Source organism: Leptonychotes weddellii, chromosome 15 (assembly GCF_054177405.1).
Source record: "Leptonychotes weddellii isolate Sample4059 chromosome 15, ASM5417740v2, whole genome shotgun sequence".
Lineage (NCBI taxonomy): Eukaryota > Metazoa > Chordata > Mammalia > Carnivora > Phocidae > Leptonychotes > Leptonychotes weddellii.
This window is the reverse complement of record NC_138383.1, coordinates 13,524,784-13,544,266: the sequence shown is the minus strand read 5'-3', so window position 1 is coordinate 13,544,266 and position 19,483 is coordinate 13,524,784. Positions and strand designations below refer to the sequence as shown.

Sequence of the window (19,483 nt, the reverse complement as noted above, 5' to 3'; positions counted from 1 at the left end):
GGATGATACTCAGTAATCATATTTATTTTACAAACAAGTCAAAGCAGTAAAACAGCGTATAGCCCAAAATTATATTGGCATAGATAGAAGGTATCTAAATATTTCCTCTCTGGCTTAGTCTCCAACTTTTGCTTTAAGGGGGAAAAGAGAACATAGATGAAATCCAAGAGTATTTTTGAAACCTTTAAAAATCAAAGAGGAAAAAAAAAAAATGAATTATTGACCATTCTAAGATGTTGCTACAGGGGCTGGGAAATACTCTTTTGTATCTGCTAAATATCTTGAAAATATGACCTGAAGAAAGCAGTTTGTTAGGCCTAAACTTAAAAAATATTTGCGTGTAGACAACACACTGTCAGTGATTAGGATTCCTTTGTGACCTGAAAATTCTCACTTATAACTGGAAGTCATAACTTCTGTTTTCCACTTATATATGGGATTTATTGATTCCTACACAGAATATAAGAATTTCCTGTATGTGGATGAGTGACCTAGTCTTTACCTTCTCAAGGGGAAAATTTTTTTATTTTAGCAACCCACTTACAGTATACATTGCAGTTTTTCATTTCTGTATCTCAGGCATATGGAGTCATTCATATTTTGTAAATAGTGGATGACCCACATGTAGAGAATGATAATATTATTTCCTATAAATCAAAAAGTTTATGGAAATGCCAGGTATTCCTTTTTATTTTATAGCCAGCATAACCCATCAGGATATTTGTGTTTCATTGGAAATGAATGTCATTGATTTCCCCACGATTTCTTTCAGTACATCTTTAAAATTGAAAGTTTAGAATGGATATACTTTATTTTTCCTCTAGGGTGTGCCTGTGGCATTAAGTGGTAGAGACATGATTGGTATTGCCAAAACCGGCAGTGGAAAAACTGCAGCCTTTATCTGGCCCATGTTGATTCATATAATGGACCAGAAGGAATTGGAACCAGGTGATGGGCCAATTGCAGTGATAGTGTGTCCTACTAGGGAGCTTTGCCAGCAGGTATGTACTTTGTGTAGAATGCCCCCTTTTGTATGTGAACTAGCAAGGGACTAGTCAGTCAAGAGGGTAGAATTAACTGGGAAACTTTTTAAAAATGTGAAATTTTTAAAATAATTAATTAATAATTTTTTTAAGTATATGGTTCTGCAGCATGAAGAACATTCACGTTGTTGTGCTACCAGGAAACTTTTGGAAAATATTATGTTATATATTTTCTGTACAACCAAACACATATTTTTCCCTAGAACTGTGTTAACAGAGAAAAAATATATGGGAATTACTTGTATTTTAAGTTCCCAATGTTTTCCTCCTGGGTTAATTCATTTTGCTTGGGTAAAAAAGCAATGACAAGGTCAGGAAGTAAAGTTTAAAAGAAAAAAAGTAATCAAGACAAGGTTGCAGATAGCCTGTTGGGATGTGACAGTGGTGCTCTGTTCATTTACTTTATGAATAAAAATGTGATTATAAAGCATTATTTCTAGCTTTTGATTTTCTAGGACATCACATTCTCTGGGTTTTTTTAGAACTCCCTTTTGGGTATTGGTCAGTGTTCTGGTTTGTTATGTCATTATGTCAACAACTTTGCAGATCCATGCAGAATGTAAGCGGTTTGGGAAAGCATATAATCTTCGATCAGTCGCTGTATATGGAGGAGGGAGCATGTGGGAGCAGGCCAAGGCCCTTCAGGAAGGGGCAGAGATTGTTGTGTGTACCCCAGTAAGTATGTCTTGGGTTCAAATGGCTTCTCAGCCACTCTTGGTATGGAAAAAGGGTTAGTTATTGAATGGAATGCTCCCCAAAATGTGGGGTAAAGCAGGGTCAAGAATACTCTGATAAATGACAGCCTGTGGCATTGGTTTAATTTTGATTGGTTGACTAGAATAGCAATCCATTAAGATTCTCTGACATGTATGTTAGTAGCTATAGATTCCCCTCTACTTCAGATTTTTTTTTTAATGCTTTCCTAGAAAATGGATCTATGGTTACTTGAGAGCATTGAGAATCAAAAAGAAGACGGTCTTTGGACCACACAATTTGGAGTTTGGTCATAGTTCCTAAAAGAGTGTAGTCTAAACATTAAAACCCATCAATAAGGTTTTAAATTAGGTCATTTTAGAATGCCCCACAAAATAGTTCTGGCCATGTTCCCAAAACTAAGTTTTCAAATTTTCTGTTCTTTTATGCTCTGTAGTGCATAAAGTCTTAGTCTGTCAGACCCAGTGTCTGTTACAGTTGACAACTGGAGTATTAGCACTTTTGCCAGGGGTACAATTGAGAAAGTTCTTGTAAGTGCCTTTAATTATACTTAACTGTTCATTTTCTGGATCTCATAGGGTCGACTAATTGATCATGTGAAGAAGAAAGCTACCAATCTTCAAAGAGTCTCTTACCTTGTGTTTGATGAAGCAGATCGCATGTTTGACATGGGATTTGGTATGCCTTTAATACCAGTTTCTTCTGTCCCCATCCTCACGATACTTGGTTTGTTCTTGTCTTTCTAGACTTAGCATTTTTTTTCTGTATGAGAGATGCTAAAAATACTCCTGTTGTATAGGATTAGACCGTAGAGATATAGCTAAGCCATTAACTATTTTTAGGTGTTCTCTCAGGAAGTATGTTAGGCTTGACTGGGTTACAGACATTTTGAAAGTGCCTTTGTATATAGGGGGAATATTTTCTCTATGCTTTATTTTTATTCATATGCCTTTGATTGTGGAGGTCAAGGTCTGTGTTCTTAGTAGTAGATGTCATATCATTCAAGGCTCTTTGCTTCTCTGTCCTCCCAACTATGTGGAAATTCTGAATAACCCATCTTTATTGATTAAAATACCACTGGGCCTAGCTTAGCCGGGTGGAGGGGAAAGGATTTCTGGGTTTCATACTGAATGATAGGCCTAGGAGTTTCACATTTTCCTTAATAGTTACAACTTCTCATATGAAGAGTTTTAGTAAAAGGACTTTTTCCCAGGCATTCCAACCCATCGTATAGAGTTATAATGTTAATTTTACTGCTTTACTTCTTCCAGAGTACCAGGTGCGATCCATAGCAAGTCATGTCCGTCCTGACAGACAGAGTATGTATGAAGCAGTTTTATTAAGTCACATTTGTGTTCAGATTAAACACCTATGTATTTTATAAGCACTCACAGTATGGCAGCAGAAATGATCATGTGTGTACTGGTGAGAACCATGAGGAGGAGATAAAAAGTTTGAGCTGCACAGAACCTTAGAGATCATCAGATATAACTCACTCGTTTTTGTAGATGATAATCCAAGCCTGAGAATGAAATGACCTGTCCCAAGTTACACGGTTTTATCAGCACGTGGAGTTAAAGCACAGTGCAGGGCTGCTGATAGGAAGTCAGGAGCCTTTTCGAACCATGCTGACAGTCCCTGTCTTAACTGAAAATGTATAAAAATAGAAAAAGGAAAATGCTTTTTTCCTTAGTGAATCAATTTTGAAACTAAATTGAAAGTTCAGGTGGGTTTATTTTGTAAAACTGAATAATTCTGAGTATCAATAGGAGGCTTAGTGGGTATTCAAAAACGAAGTCACACTGTTTCTTTAACAGAATTTACTTTACCTTTTAGCTCTTTTATTCAGTGCAACTTTTCGGAAAAAGATTGAAAAACTGGCCAGAGACATCCTGATCGACCCTATTCGTGTGGTGCAGGGAGACATTGGAGAGGTAACCCTAAAAAGCAAGGCTAGATGGGACCCCAACAGGTTATTTTTCATATTTTGGAGACATGGAATTAGTTTCTCACTATTGAGAGGGAAAACATGTTACTATGTTATACATCAGATTTGTTTTAAAAAACACAAGGTTAGGGGGATAGATGAGACAACTACATTGTCAAAATATGGATAATTGTTGAAGCTGGGTGATGGGTACATAGGAGGTGATTATGTTCATTTTTTTGGAATGTTTAAAATTTTACATAATAAAAATTAAAAAAAAACTTTGCTGCGGGGTGAAGCAGGCTTTGCCTGGAAGACAGGATGGAACGGACATTTTAAATGATTGGAGGAGGAGTGAGGTGACTTGAAAGGCCTGGTGAAAATGAGTTCATGGTATTTACCTTTGCATATGTCCTATGTGGAAAATTTGGCTCCCTTGAGAATTCCTGAAGTTGCTTACCATGTTTATTTTTAAAGTTCTGTGCAGTTAGTTGGTGTTCTGACATTGTCTGCTTTTCATTCTTGAGTGCCTTCTATGTGTGTATGAATAGTACTAGGAGCAGTGAGTGGGAAGGACAGAAAAGGAGCTAAATTTATTAGTAATAATCTGAATATGCCTATAACAATGTATTGCAGAGTATTGGGGCTTATGAATAGTTAGGTAGAGCACAGTGATTTGAGAAGGGATGTAGGTTTCGAGCTGCGCTTGACTTGCTCAAAGAAGGCCCGAGGAGAAGAGGGACTATTTAAGGTTCTTCTCTATGGGGGTGGAAAATGATGTCTGGTCCTTGTTCAGGTGCCTTTTGGTACAAATGTCACAGTCATCTGTTTCTTTTCAGGCGAATGAAGATGTGACACAGATTGTAGAAATTCTCCATTCTGGGCCTAGTAAATGGAACTGGCTTACCCGGCGTCTGGTGGAATTTACCTCTTCAGGAAGTGTCCTCCTGTTTGTTACTAAAAAAGCCAATGCTGAAGAGCTAGCCAATAACCTTAAGCAGGAGGGTCATAATCTTGGGCTGCTTCATGGGGACATGGATCAGAGTGAAAGAAACAAGGTCATTTCAGACTTTAAGAAAAAGGACATCCCAGTCCTGGTGGCCACAGATGTTGCAGGTAGAGTATGACCTTCCCCGGTGACCTCACGGCCCTGCGCTGTAAGGGTGTTTTGTGTTGCCATGTAAGAGCTAGAGCACTGAGGGCGCCTAGGGGGGCTCAGTCCATTGAGCATCTGCCTTCGGCTCAGGTCATGATCCCAGGGTCCTAGGATTGAGTCCGGCTCCTTGCTCAGCAGGGAGCCTGCTTCTCCCTCTTGCTTGTACTGTCTCTCTCTCACAAATAAACAAATAACAATCTTTAAAAAAAAAAAAAAAAAGAGCACTGAGCAGTCTGACTGGAGGCACTTTACTGGCCTGGCTGGCCACCCCACCCTGAATGGAGCTCAGACCATTGACCACACCTGGAGCTCTGGGTACTACTTGCACTTAATGTTTCTCTTTGAAGAAAGAATCCCTGCAGTTAAAAGATACTCGGAGGAAAAAAATTGTTGAGCCAGTGTCATATTGATCGGGCATACTTCACTCAAGATGAAAAAGTTTTTTGTGGGCGCCTGGGTGGCTCAGATGGTTAAGCGTCTGCCTTCGGCTCAGGTCATGATCCCAGGGTCCTGGGATCGAGTCCCACATCGGGCTCCCGGCTCAGTGGGGAGCCTGCTTCTCCCTCTGACCCTCGCCCCTCTCATGCTGTTTCTCTCTCGCTTGCTCTCTAAAAAATAAATAAAATCTTTAAAAAAAAAAAAAGTTTTTTGAAGTATGACTTTTGGCTTTATTCTCAGTTTTAATAGCTACCCTTAAAACTGGTATTTTTTCCCCAAAAAGGAGATAATTTTTCAGCTTCAAGCCAATTTGATGCTGGCTTTCATTATTTTACACATTCCTAGAGCAAGAGAGAGGCCATGGCAGGTTATTGATGGCAGAAGGCCTGTGTCCCTGACGCTAGACAGCCTAGCATCATAGAAGGGCAACTTAAATGCTTGGATCTTTTTTTTTTTTTTAAGATTTTATTTATTTATTCATGAGAGACAGAGAGAGAGGCAGAGGCAGAGGGAGAAGCAGGCTCCCCATGGAGCGGCGAGCCCGATGTGGGACTTGATCCCAGGGCCCTGGGATCATGATCCAAGCCGAAGGCAGATGCTTAACAGACTGAGCCACCCAGGCGTCCCATAAATGCTTGGATCTTATTAGCTCACCAAACCAAGAGGAATGTGCGTTCTTAGAAGGCTAGCATTTTGGGTTACTTTGGTGTTTTGACTCCTGCTGAAGGATAAAAGAATTTGGTATTTATTTCAGCCCGTGGTCTGGACATTCCTTCAATTAAGACTGTTATTAACTATGACGTGGCACGAGACATTGATACTCACACTCATAGGATTGGCCGCACAGGACGAGCGGGTGAGAAAGGTGTGGCTTACACCTTACTGACCCCCAAGGACAGCAATTTTGCTGGTGACCTTGTCCGGAACTTGGAAGGAGCCAATCAGCATGTTTCCAAGGAACTCCTAGATCTGGCAATGCAGGTGAGGGGCTGAGTACACTTAGGATGGCTCGAGGTTCTAAAACTAGTAAAAAAAAAAAAAAAAACAAAACTCACCAAGCCTGAGGAGCTAACATAGACACATGACAGAAAAGTTACGGCCGTGGGTGGGGGCAGTGCTTAGGAGGAACAGATCGGTACTGTAGGACATTAAAATTCATCTGGTCTGTCTTACCTCTTTTTCCAGCAACATTGATTTGAAAAGCTTATTCCTTTCTTTGTGCTAAAATCTGTCCCTCTGAAATTTCTGCCTGTTTGCCCCATAGCACACTTGTAAGTTTAATCTCAAAGATGGCTATTTTCCCCTTATTGCCCTTTCTCCCAGTCTTTTTGAGGGGCTAAAAATGTGTGACATCTTAAGAAAATATGATGTATTTAACTATTTCTCATTGATTTAGGTCTCAGACCTTAAACCACATTACCAATCTAAAACTAAGCTAGACATTCTACTGAAGTAAATACTGAGTCATCTTAATATATGGAGTCCCCAAATTACAAATGGGTTCAGTATACACATTCTGATAGTAGAAATTTATGTCTTTTTTATTTTTATTTTTTATTTTATTTTTTTAAAGATTTTATTTATTTGACAGTGAGAGCAGGAACACAAGCAGGGGGAGTGGGAGAGGGAGAAGCAGGCCTCCCGCCAAACAGGGAGCCCGACGTGGGACTCGATCCCAGGACCCTGGGATCATGACCTGAGCCGAAGGCAGACGCTTAACGACTGAGCCACCCAGGCGCCCTAAATTTATGTCTTTTTTAGATTCATAAGTCAGCGCACAGAATGGTCAATCCGTTCTGCACTTACAGTATGGTATTACTGCCCATACTCTGGGTTCTGGGAGTAGAGGACTTGCATGACAGGAAGGAGTAAAATAATGTTTCCTTCCATTTCCTGGGTACAGAGAGCCCATCGTAAACTGCATTTTTGAACAGGATGTATCTTGTCTTTGGCTTTTTCTATGTCTCTTTTGTGCCTTAGGCTTCCTGTGCTCTCAGACTGTGTGATCAGCTTCCCTGGTCAGTGCCTTTCTGAAGCCAGCCCTACCTCTCAAGTACTTCACTTAGATTGTAACGTGTGATTGTTAGATAAAGGGCTACCTCTCCCACTGGTATTTGCATTCTGTGAAAAGAACATAAATTGATTCATAGGGTGCTGGCAGCGATCAAGTTCAAGGGACGCTTCAGGCTATGGGTACATAAAACTTTCAGTTACGTTGCTAGTGGTCCTGGACATCTGCCCCTAGAGCCAGTTCTGGTGAACCTCACTTCACATGGTCTTTTTCTTTCACTTCTGAGCCCTCTTTTAAGCTCCAAACGTGTATATCCAGTAGTATGTCTAGATTAAGAAATGGTTCCTCTAGGAAGTTAGAAGTGGCCAGAGTAAGTGCTCTCCATCTGAGGCTTACCTACTCACTTCCCTTCCTGGAGGCCCTGAGAAACAGTAGTAATGGAAGCCTCAGATAAGGAGCTGGGCCTCCTGACAAATTTGGTAGACTAAACTCCCAAAAGAAGTTCGTCTGTGGTTCCTGTGAACAGTTGCCATAAATACACTGGCTACAGATGAACCAGTACGTTCTTCCCTCCCACTTCGTTTCTGATGATGTCCTCCTCTGGCTGCCTCTTCCTTCTCTGGCTGCCTCTTCCTCCCATGGCCTAACCTTGAATTGTGTTCAATGCAGAATGCCTGGTTTCGGAAATCCCGCTTTAAAGGAGGAAAAGGCAAAAAGCTGAACATTGGTGGAGGCGGCCTAGGCTACAGGGAGCGGCCTGGCCTAGGCTCAGAGAACACGGTGAGTCCAGACTGCAGCAGTGCCCTTTGGGCTGCTCCCAAGTCCTGGAGGAAGTTATGACCGTCCTCCTCTACCTGAGAAAGCCTCAGTGAGTTCAGAACCCTGTCTACAAGGAATGTTGTGACTTTGTCTTAGAGAAGCACCTTTGTGTACTTGGTGACTAGATATGCTCAGGAAATCAGTCTAGATTAACATCAGTTTGCAAATTGTGGTCCCTGGACCAGCAGTAAATGCAAATTTGTGCCCCACCCCAGACCTGGTGAATCAGAAACTTGACAAGCCCTCCAGCACTGGCGTAGAGTCTGCTGCTGGGAACCCTGACTCCAGAATGCTTCCTACACTCTGTGGGAAATTGCATCAGAAATGAGAGCTAGCTTTTCTCACAAAACAGGTAATGAAAGCGCCCCCTTACTGGCTTTCTTAACTGCCTATTTCCTGTCACTTTGATTCCTAAACCAAAGAAGAAAGCTGCCAGTCTTTTTATTTGTGGAGCATTATTGTTTACTTGGTGTCTCTGATAAAGAATCTGCTCACACCTCTCAGTAACGATGCACAGGACACCGTTGGTAGTGATAGCTAATGTTGAGCCATGGCAAGCAGTCATGCATGTTAACTCAGTCTTCACAACCACCCAGTGAGCACAGGTGTACTGATCATGAAACAGGCACCCAGGTTATACTGCAGTAAGTGTTGAAACTGAGACTCAGGCTTTTAAGAGTGGATTCAGAGCTTGAGCCATGTATAGGCTATATGCATATGCTATATATTGCCTTGTGGCCTCTTCATCCTGAGCATATAAAGCTTTACAGAATTACAGAAACATTGTATTTGTGTGTGTAAATAAAACCATATGATCAGCATTGGGCATAATCTGACTTCGGGGTTAGGTTAATTCCTAAAAACAGAATTACTGGGTTAAAAAGCATAAGCATTTTTAAGTATTTATTACTGTACCTTTTCCCACAAAATATATCCTGTTCCCATTGCAGTGCCCACTTTGTTTCCAGGATATGAGGCCCAGTCTGGCAGTGAGCTTTCCTGCTCATTCTGTCCTCATGGGTGTGCCTTTTTTTTTTTTTTTTTTTAAAGGACCGAGGAAACAACAATAATGTGATGAGCAATTATGAGGCCTACAAGCCCTCCACAGGAGCCATGGGAGATCGGCTGACAGCAATGAAAGCAGCTTTCCAGGTCTGAAATTAAGGAGTTAGCTAAAAGAGCTTTGCACAGTGATGAGGGGCCTAGTCTTTCAGAGAGGGTAGCTGAGCTTGTAGGCTTGATGCTAGACTTAAGGCCTTCTCACTGCTTTCAGTTTTGAATGTCAATTTCATAATAGCTTACATAGAGCTGCAGGTGTAGAAGCTAGGAAATCTGGTCGGGGACATCCGTCATCCCAGAGCTTGGGACTGTTGGTACTGCAGCAGGGCTGGCGGTCCCGCCCTGCCTCAACAGCCGACAGCATTGCCCACCTCTAAGGCTCTTGTAAGCTGGTTGAGAATAATTACCTTTTTTTTTTTTTTTTTAGCTAAGACAAGTTTGGTTCTGGAGCTCTTAACTTTGAACCCATGTATACTTATCCTTCCACCCCTCCAGTTAGCAAGCTAACCAGCTGAGCCTTAATTTATGCATTTTATCTGCCTTCAGACTGATGTTTCAGCTAGGTCCCTAGATTTCTTCTCATTAATAGAGGAACATAGAAACCACAGGGTTGTGGGGCCATCGGGATGCTCATAGTGCCAGGATAGCATAGAATTTCTATGTACTTTCTCATTACCAAGCTTCACATATCCAAGTTTCTTGAACCCACTGTCTTAGCTCTTGTTGTCTCTCTTTCAGTCACAGTACAAGAGTCACTTTGTTGCTGCCAGCTTAAGCAACCAGAAGGCGGGAAGCTCTGCTGCTGGCGCAAGTGGATGGACTAGTGCAGGGAGCTTGAATTCCGTCCCAACTAATTCAGCCCAGCAGGGCCATAACAGTCCAGACAGCCCCCTTGCCAGTGCCACCAAGGGCATCCCAGGCTTTGGTAATACTGGGAACCTCAGCGGTGCTCCAGTGACCTACCCTTCTGCTGGAGCCCAGGGAGTCAACAATACAGCTTCAGGGAGTAACAGCCGAGAAGGGCCTGGGGGAGGCAATGGGAAGAGAGAGAGATACACGGAGAACCGGGGTGGCAGCCGTCATGGTCATGGAGAGAGTGGCAATCGGCATGGCGACAGTCCACGTCATGGAGAGGGTGGTCGCCATGGAGATGGATACCGCTACCCCGAAAGCAGCAGCCGTCATGCTGACGGCCACCGTCATGGGGAGAGTAGGCACGGAGGAGGTGGCAGCCGACATGGAGAGAGCCGAGGTGCAAACGATGGTCGGAATGGTGAAAGCAGGAAAGAGGGTTGTAATCGTGAGAGCAAGGTGGACCCCAAGGTGGACAGCAAGATGGACAAGGTGGACAGCAAGACAGATAAGACAGCCGATGGTTTCGCTGTCCCCGAGCCACCCAAGCGCAAGAAAAGTCGATGGGACAGTTAGAGGGTATGTGCTACAGCGTGAAATCAATTGTCTTTAATTTTATTTTTAGAAAGATTTTTGGTAACTAGGCGTCTCAGGGCTGGGTTGGGGCCCAAGGTGTAAGGACCCCCTGCCCCTAGTGGATTAGCTGGAGCTTGGAGACATTACCCTTTCATCTGGATCAGTTTTCGGATGTCTTCTTGGGAAGCTGCTTTGGTCCTTGAAAGCAGTGAGAGCTGGGAACCTCCAATTGGGCTCTAGGTGAGTTGTGAAGGTCAGTTGAGAATACCTTGAAAGAAAGAGCCTTCTAGGGCACAAAACTCACTCTAGGTTTATATTATATGTAGTGTTATATTTTTTACTAAAATGTCACCTTATAAACATCTACAAGTAAAATTTCTTTTCTTAGCTGTGTGGCCAGGCAGTTCCCTTTTTAGGAGTTGTCTTTCTGCAAACCCAACCTACTGAAGCATTTGTTGGAGATTTGGGGAAGGATTTTGGTGCTTCTAGACTTTGCAGGGAAGAGCAATGTGTAAGTGAGAGTCCATGCTCAGGTTCCCCAGCCAGGTTTGTATCCAGTCCTGAGACAGGAAGCAGCAGCCTGCCAGACCCAGAGAGCCCCTACCTTCGAAGAGAAACAAGACTGCTCCAGGTCTGAAGTATTGCTAAATTGAAAAAAACAAAAACTCGACAGCTTTTAAAGTGTCTTCTATTTCATTGTATTTTTTTTTTTTTTAACTTGCCACAATGGTAGAAAATCTTTTGCTGAAATGATTTTGATGATTTGTTCTATCTTGTTTATAAAAGGAAATATACATACTTCGAATTTTGTGACTTTGTGAAGGTTTCTTTAAGATGTGCATTCCTTTCTGCTTGCTCTAGTAAATGTTTTACTACTGGGACCTGTGGATTGTTTGTCATTTCTACTTCACAGTGAGTACATACTATGATTTATAACCGTGCAGCACATGGTGTGAACACCCAGATGTTTGAGTTAGCACTTAGTGGGAGCTAAATGTCAGAAAAGATAATACCCTGGTTTTATTCAGATAATAGAAGAGGATGGGGGAAGACCTGAGAGGCTGGCTTGCCCAGAAATAGAGTGAATGCCACTCGGACACTGACCTTCCCCCTAGGAGACTGTTCATCTAGTACTCCACATTTCTAACAGAGGAGCTAGGGGCTCTGCTACAGCACCAACAGGACATGTCAGAGACCTTCCTTCAACACTCAGGACCACCCCGTGAGAGTTCTAGGCACCCCTCCTGTCTTTCCAGCAGACTACGATGCAAGCCAGCCTGCAGCTGGTATGGGGTGGGGGCTGGAATCACACCTCCATGTCCTCACACTGTCTTCTCAGAGGACCCCGTGGCTCTGCTCACTTCCGTCTGTGTTTTTTCTTCTGCTCTTTCCTTTGCTGTGCCCTTTGGTCCTTCTTCATCCTTGAGTCCACCACCTTGAAATGGCCTCTGACTCCAGCTGGCCGGTGGACTTTGCGGCCCACACCTTTTTTGGCTACCACATAGGTGACTTGGCGTTTCTCCTTGCCAAGCCCAGCCTTCTTGTAGAGACTGTAAATGGAAGGAAGACATTAGAGGCTTCCAGCCATCCTTTTTAACCCCATGTACCTTTGTGGGTGACCTCTCTCTCCTTTACCTCCGAAGCTGAGCCACTTTCTCACGTTCTGAGATGTCCACGGTGTTCACCACAGCCTCTGCCTTCTTCTTGGTTTGCTCCAACTTCTTCAGCATCTGCCGGGGGGGGGGGTGCACGGTGGCTCTGTCAGGCGGACCTCTTCCCCACTCCCACCCCTGCACACAGTTAACAGGCGGCCCCACTCTTTACCCTCCGTTTCTTTCTGGCCTTCGCCTCGGCTACTTTCTTGATGGGACGTGCATTGATTTCCCGCCAGCGTCGGCGGTAGTATTCTACCTCCTTCTTGTCAATAGGGAGCTGCCGGATCCTGTGCTGCTTTTCCTCTTGCACAAACCACTCTGGAAGCTCCCCCTCCTCCTCATTAAATGTATACCTAGAGAGAGGACAGCAGCCAAAATCAGCCCCCGTCCCCCTCCCAGGGCCACGTCTCATGACTTCCTGGCCCCCTTACCGGCTGAAGGAGTCATCTACGAGATCTCTCTTAGCCTTTTTGGAAGAGGCAATGATAGCACCTAGGGCAAGGCCTTCAGGATCTAGTATCTGATGTTTCACTAGAGAGAGAAGGGAAAAGTCAAAGCTCCGTATCGACCCAAACTTCCATTGTCGCCTCCCATTTCACAAGGTACCAAGCTCACCTGGGTCCTCAATGGGCACAATCTCAAACCCGTCATCGGACTTAAGCCCACGGCTTCGCTTCTTCCCGCGCTTTGGTTCCCAACTACAGAAGGGGGATGACCATTGTCAGTTCCACCAGTCCCCAGACCCACTCCTGCCTCACCTCAACCCCGCTTCCTATTGAAAACTTGGCCTGAAAGGCCCCCCGAGCTATACCACAGACTACTTGATTCACTTCAGAATCATCACTTTTTTTTTTTTAAGTCGCTATCTACAGCCAAGGGTGAAAACCCCAAACGGGGCCAAGTGGTCAGAACAGCTGCAGCCACTCACCTCTCTTCGCTGCTGCTGCTGTTGTCGCTGTCCGAGCTGCCCTCTCCTTCCTCATCAGGCCCAGGGGCACTCTTGGCCTCTGCTGGAGCCTCTGGCCGCTTAGGGCCCGCCTCCTGGTGCTGGGGAGGTTTCTTCTCACTCTTTAAACCAGAAGGTGGGGATGGCAGCTGCTGTTGCCCCCTCCGACGCCTCTCATACAACAGCTGGGCCTGACTGAGCTCCAGGGCCTCATCAGCATCCTCCTCAATCCCTCTGAAGCCATCCTGTGACGGGGGAAAGTTTCAGCCACCCGTCTCCCAGGGGATACTAAGTCCCTGGCTGGCTGGGCCCCCAACCTCTTACCTTAGAGAACCACAGACGGGCTTGTTCTTCCTGCAGTATCGTCTTTTCCTCCAATGGTACCAGCAGTGGATTCCCTTCTTCTCCTCCTTTTTCATCTTCTACTTCAGCAAATTGTACACTGTAGAGAAATGGGTGGGGGCTGGGGAGATGTGCTTTCCGACTCCCACTTGCGACCCCTGCGCCCAGCTCTGCTTCAGTACTCACAGAGAGGGTCAATGCCCCCGCGTGCATGAACCCCCCCCCCACTTACCACTTCTGGTCCTTTAGACACGGAGATCCTCCAACCTCTGCCAGCTCCTCTGGATCCAGGTCACTCTCCAGAGATGCATCGTCATCGTCTTCCTCAACATCTGATACGTAGAGGTCGTCTCTTGGCGGATCAGACAGAAATGTGTCTGCAGCGCTCATATCCCCTTGTGTGACCTCCTCTAACAACTGGAGTTTGACAGAGAAACAAAAAAGAGGTCAAGGATTCTTATGAGGCACATAACGCTTTTTTCCCCCCGTATCTGTTACCTTAGCAACATTTGAAAACACTCTGTAGTTTAAGAAACTATGAGTATGAGAGGCTCCTGGGTGGCTCAGTTGTTAAGCTCTGCCTTTGGCTCATGTCATGATCCCAGGGTCCTGGGATCGAGCCCCGCGTCGGGCTCCCTGCTCCGCGGGAAGCCTGCTTCTCCCTCTCCCACTCCCCCTGCTTGTGTTCCCTCTCTCGCTATGTCTTTCTCTGTCAAATCTTAAAAAAATAAAAGAAAATACACTGTGGCAAATACAGACAAGGAAATGATGGGGCTAAGTGTTTAAAACATCCGTTCGGGACACCTGGGTGGCTCAGTTGGTTAAGCGTCTGCCTTCGGCTCAGGTCATGATCCCAGGGTCCTGGGATCGAGTCCCGTATTGGGCTCCTTGCTCAGCGGGGAGCCTGCTTCTCCCTCTCCCTCTGCCTGTAGCTCCCCCTGCTTATGCGCTGACAAAATCTTTAAAAAAAAAAAAAAAGGGTGGCTCAGTTGGCTGGGCGTCCAACTCTTGGTTTTAGCTCAGGTCATGATCTCGGCGATCGTGAGATGGGGCCCCACATCCAGCTCCTTGCTCAGAGGGAGTTGGCTTGAGATTCTCTCTACCCCTCCCCCCAGTCACGGAGCACACGTGCACTCTCTAAAAAAAATTTTTTTTTTTTTTTAAAGATTTGACAGACTGAGCGCACACAAGCACAAGCAGGGGGAGCGACAGGCTCTCGCAGAGCAGGGACCCCAATACAGAGCTCAAACCCAGGACCCTGGGATCATGACCTAAGCTGAAGGCAGATGCTTAACTGAGCCACCCAGGCACCCCTAAAATAAATCTTTTTTTTTTTTTTAAAGATTTTATTTATCTATTTGAGAGAGAAAGAGAGAGAGCACACGAGAGGGGGGAGGGTCAGAGGGAGAAGCAGACCCCCTGCTGAGCAGGGAGCCCGATGCGGGACTCGATCCCAGGACTCCAGGATCATGACCTGAGCCGAAGGCAGTCGCTTAACCAACTGAGCCACCCAGGCGCCCCCTAAAATAAGAAATCTTAAAAAAAAAAAAAAAAATCCCATTCTAAGTCAGGTCACTGTTCTATCCCACTTGTCTGTCTTAAGTGGTAGCAGAAAAACACCCCAAGCCTATATAACATCCAATCTTAAAATACTCTAAAACATTTTTTCTTACAAAATTACTCCCAGAAAGCACATTAAAAAAAAAAAAAGCACATCACCTGAGAATAACCTACGGATTTTGTTTCCACTGAATAGAGGAACCCAGGCAACACACATCTAACAACTATTATTTCACTTAAAAACTGTCAACCTCAAGATTTATTTTCCTCATAACAAAGCTAGCTGTTAGTGCTTGAGAGTTTACGTTATCAGGGATTACACCTAAACCCTCTTTAAAAATTCCTCCCCAAAACCCTAGCTGGTAGGTTCTATCATTCCCTCCTACAGATGAGAAAACCGAGGCAAAGAACCACTACGCTCTCTCTGCTGTTCTCGTAACAAAGAGGACCTGGGTTTCCATTCCCGCGGGAACCACAGAAGTTCATTTCACTTGTCGATGCTGCTTTAATCAGGAAATGCAGCCTATGGCAGCAAGGTGCCAACCTGGTCTCTGTGACCCGAAGAACACTGCCCTCCTCTGAGGAAAACCCTCCTCCACACACCCTGGCATCCCAGGTACCCTGGGGCCTGCATCTACTAGAACCTATGCTTCTTGCATAGAGTGCTTCTTAGTTCTAACGTTCTAGCTCTACCATAATCAATCCACAGCACACTCATAAACGTTCCTAATCTCGTTGTTTTAGATACATTGTTTCTTCCTGGCCTTTCAGGCACAAAACTTGGTTTTTCCAACAGTATCTTCTCACTGAAAGAGTCACCTTTCAGCTTACAGGGGAACACGGCAACTATGAGCCATAAGCATTCAGCACACTTAAAAAAAAGGCCTCTACTACAATGCCCCCCATGTCCAAATCTGCCCTAACCCCACCTCACCTGGTGACCCCGGATGGTGCGCAGGGAGAACATGCCAGTCTCCCCCTCATCTGCAATAGAAACCCCGGGAAGATCCATCTTCAGCTCCACACGCTCCCGCTGTTTTCTCTGCTCACGCAGCAGCTTCTTTTTCTTCCTGAGTGGACAATTTGAGGAATTCACCCCGCCCCAGCTCGAAAGACTCCCCATCCGAGCCTTCATCCTCTCCCCCATCTTCACACACTGAGGAACTCTGCGGTGGGACTCCGCTCCCCGAGCTCCTCCCCACTCCTCTTACCTCTTTAATTCTGCCACCTCCTGGGCCTTCATCTCTGCCAGGCTCTGGTTTAATCGTTCCTCCTCTTCATCCTCAGAGGGCTGCTGCCCAGTCCCAACCTTAGACTCCTCACCCCCTTCGTCGTCCTCTTCCTCTCCTGAACTGAGGCTGACAAAACAGTGCAAGAAGTTTGCTTCTTTTCTCATACACCCCGCCGACCCCAGCCAACACCTACCCTGGTTTGATTCCCGCCTCACCTGATGTCCAGTGCCTTTGCTTGTTCTTTCAGCTTCTTGGCCACGTATCGCCGGAGCTTTGTTCTCCAGTTCAGGAGGGACCTGCCCCAGAAATACCATGACTGACCCTGACGTTTCCCTCTTTGTCCCTGTCCCCTTTTTAGGCCCCCCTCCCAAATCTCTAGCACAGCAGCATCCTGTCCCCCAAGATCCAACGCTAGGTGAATTCCTCAAGTTGTCCCCTCAGGAAAAACAATGCTGCTGCGTCTTCAAAGGCCTTTCCCTGCCTTGGGGGCTCCTGGTACCTGTGCCCGCCCCCACTGCATACCTAAGTTCCTTGCGCCCCAGCACTTTGATATCCTGACAGCACGCCCGGATGTCCTCAGTGGTAGCTGGATGCTGTGCCAACTCTTCATCATCTAGTGAAATCTGGGAGAAAAGAAGTGAGTCGGGAGATTCTGGGGACGTGTTTCTGGAGCTTCCTTGCACCCCTCAAAACTGAGGACTCACTTCACTGGCTTTGGAGAGGAAGTCAACGGGGTTGGCAGCTCGGAGGAAGTCAGTGACTGAAGTACGGTGATAGAGCGTGAGGTCACCCTCAGCATAGCCTTCAGCCTTAGAGAGGGAAAGGAAGGAAGAGTGAGAAGTCCTTTCTAAGGCGTTTGCAGGACCCACCAGGCCCAAGTTCCCTCGAGCTCTAGGACCTGAGAGTGGCCCCATTCCCCAAACACACCTTTGGCTTCTTCTTAGTTACCAATTCAGTAACAGTCTTGGCCTGAACTTCGATCTCCTTGAAGGCAAACTTGGGGTCAAAGAATTTACTGTCAACCTTGTCAGGAGCCAGGAATCCTACGACGATAGGATATGTAAGAAAGCGTGCTTTGATAGCTAAGAAACCGACTCATGAGAAAGAAAAAGCAACGCCCACCCTGGCAGACGACAAAGATCTCTGCAGATTCATGGCGAGAAGCTTGGGGCTTAGTGGCCTGGACACGGCGGAAGAGCTGCTGGAAGATCCAGAGTAGGGGCTGATAGTCTCGGGAACGAAAAACCTTCGTGATGAAGCAGCCTCCACGGGCCAGAAAATCACAAGCCAGACGCAGAGCCATCAGTGTCAAATGGGCTGTGGGAGAAGACGATTAGCTGAGGACCTCTGCAGCCTGAGCAGGCAAGGCCACCTCCACCCTCATCTCCATGCCCCCCGCTCCCAGCACCTTGTGAGTAAGCATCATGGACCCAGCTAGCCCCAACGTTGGGGGCCCCATCATTGAGCACAACATCAACTTTCCAGGTCTTCAGTTCCTTTCTCAGGGCCTATACAAAAGAAAAGCAATCACAGCAGCAGAAACACAAATATGGCTATATAAGCAATCCCTCATTCGGCCATTTGTCCATCCAGTCACTTGCTGAATACCCACAATGGGCCAAATCCTGTGCCAGGCACGGAATACAACAATTAAAAAACAACAACACACGTCTATCCTTCACGGAGCTTACAGTCTACTAGTGAGCCCACTGGAAAAGATTTCAACAATGTCTCTGCACTTCTTCCAATTCCAAACACCTCATTCCTGATTAAATAAAGCCTGGAGTAGAGACTAAGGGCGTCATGGGCCTTGTCATACAGACTATGGCAGGCACTGCTCAAGGCGTGTTAAACTGAGAAAGCTTGCCTCCGGAGGATTTGGGTGGTCAGAGGGAGACGTGTGTGTCTGCATATAAAGGAGACCAAAAAAAAAAAAAAAAAGATTCCTATTACCTGCCTACAGCGTTCTGTTGTGATGTCCTCCTGGAGTGTCACCACATTGGGAAGAGGCTTGATTGGAACCAGGTCCACTCCTGGAAGAAATCGGGTCAGAGAGTTCCGAAAGATTGCCTCAAGCAAGGAGAAAGGAAATGTAGAACACAATTAGTACCTCACTCTCCCATCCTTTTAACATTCAGGGGCGGCCCACCTGTTACTCACCTACAATAAGGCTGGATACAGGCATAAACTTAGCAGCCACCTGCAGCCTATAAGAGAGTAAGACCGATTAAGATAACCCAGGACCGTTCTTTCCCCTCCGTTGGCAATAGGCTCTCTCACCATGCGTGTTAAGAGCCGCTACCAAGTGCAGTGGCCGGAACATGTAACGTACACATTTCCAACCTTTTTTCTGCGATCTATGTCTAGGCAGAATTTTGAGACCGGTATTACTGTATCTTTCCCTCCCCCCCTCCCTCCCCCCCAACGCAACTCTCAGTCATCCAAGGCGAACCCAGAAAGCAGCCATTAAGAGCCAGAGGTGCCGGGTGTTACCCACCATCCCCCTGGGGCAGCACACAGGTCCAGCAAGGCTCGCGCTTTCTGCAGGAACTGAAAGCGGCGATTCAACTGGATCAGCTTGAAAGCAGAGCGGGAGCGGTAACCTGGGGGCACCGACAAAATGTTAAACTCGGCGGGGCGCTTTCCCATGGGGATTTGTGCGGCTTCACAAACCACCACCCCTTCTGGGGAACAAGAACTCAATATTCGGAAAGGTGGGAGCAAATCGAAAAGGCCATTCGTTCGCTCGCAGACGGCGCGTACCCTGACTCACCGGTCTCCTTCGCCAGGTGATAGAACTTGTCTCGCCGGCTCTTCCCGACTTTGCCCTTCTTGCCCATGGTGAAACGGGGGGAGTGTCACTCAATCTGGGGACAGAGTAAAAACTGGAACGTCTCTTCCCAGATCACTAAACTCCGCTTTCCGTTCCCTACCTGCTTCTGCAATTACCCGTAACCAGCGCCTTTTTCACCACTCTAGGAGAAGCACGTGTGGGCAGCATACGTACTTCCGCTTCCGCTTGCGTCGCTTGCGTCCCCGGCTCCAAGTGTCCGCCATTTTGAGCGTGGCCGCAAATTCTTCTGTATGTTCTCAAGTATTATAAGTTAGAAGCTGGGGCCAGGTGAGCCGATTACCGGAACTAAAACCGAGTTT

At 46.0% G+C, this 19,483-nt stretch overlaps 2 protein-coding genes across 6 annotated transcripts in view; one reads left to right on the top strand and one right to left on the bottom strand.

Annotated features, from left to right (window-relative positions):
• The window catches only part of DDX42 (DEAD-box helicase 42), a 73,678-nt gene extending 62,202 nt beyond the window's left edge, over positions 1–11,476 (top strand). For all 3 annotated transcript variants that reach the window (XM_081804720.1, XM_081804719.1, XM_031032766.2), the window contains 10 exons: positions 825–1,001; positions 1,590–1,718; positions 2,336–2,435; positions 3,029–3,076; positions 3,594–3,691; positions 4,524–4,800; positions 6,033–6,259; positions 7,959–8,069; positions 9,159–9,260; positions 9,906–11,476. In XM_081804720.1, coding sequence (XP_081660846.1) covers positions 825–1,001; positions 1,590–1,718; positions 2,336–2,435; positions 3,029–3,076; positions 3,594–3,691; positions 4,524–4,800; positions 6,033–6,259; positions 7,959–8,069; positions 9,159–9,260; positions 9,906–10,595 — 1,959 coding nt within the window. In that variant the 3' untranslated portion in view covers positions 10,596–11,476. The remainder of the gene's footprint in view (positions 1–824; positions 1,002–1,589; positions 1,719–2,335; positions 2,436–3,028; positions 3,077–3,593; positions 3,692–4,523; positions 4,801–6,032; positions 6,260–7,958; positions 8,070–9,158; positions 9,261–9,905) is intronic.
• FTSJ3 (FtsJ RNA 2'-O-methyltransferase 3) lies at positions 14–19,327 on the bottom strand. Of its 3 annotated transcripts, none has more exons than XM_081804722.1 (21): positions 19,104–19,327; positions 18,828–18,933; positions 18,491–18,537; positions 18,284–18,363; positions 17,739–17,838; positions 17,453–17,647; positions 17,258–17,373; positions 17,035–17,139; positions 16,853–16,953; positions 16,546–16,626; positions 16,310–16,456; positions 16,033–16,168; positions 13,771–13,955; positions 13,521–13,638; positions 13,179–13,441; positions 12,866–12,948; positions 12,682–12,781; positions 12,420–12,603; positions 12,231–12,325; positions 11,908–12,145; positions 14–6,301 (listed from the first exon to the last, which is right to left on the bottom strand). In XM_081804722.1, exons 1-20 carry the CDS (start codon positions 19,168–19,170, stop codon positions 11,953–11,955), a joined length of 2,502 nt encoding a protein of 833 aa, XP_081660848.1. In that variant the 5' UTR covers positions 19,171–19,327; the 3' UTR covers positions 14–6,301; positions 11,908–11,952. The 3 variants fall into 3 exon arrangements, with proteins under 3 accessions (XP_081660848.1, XP_081660847.1, XP_006737713.1); XM_081804721.1 differs by lacking the exon at positions 14–6,301 and adding an exon at positions 10,614–11,239; XM_006737650.3 differs by lacking the exon at positions 14–6,301 and having other exon boundaries at positions 11,593–12,145.
• Positions 19,328–19,483: the final 156 nt, after the last annotated feature.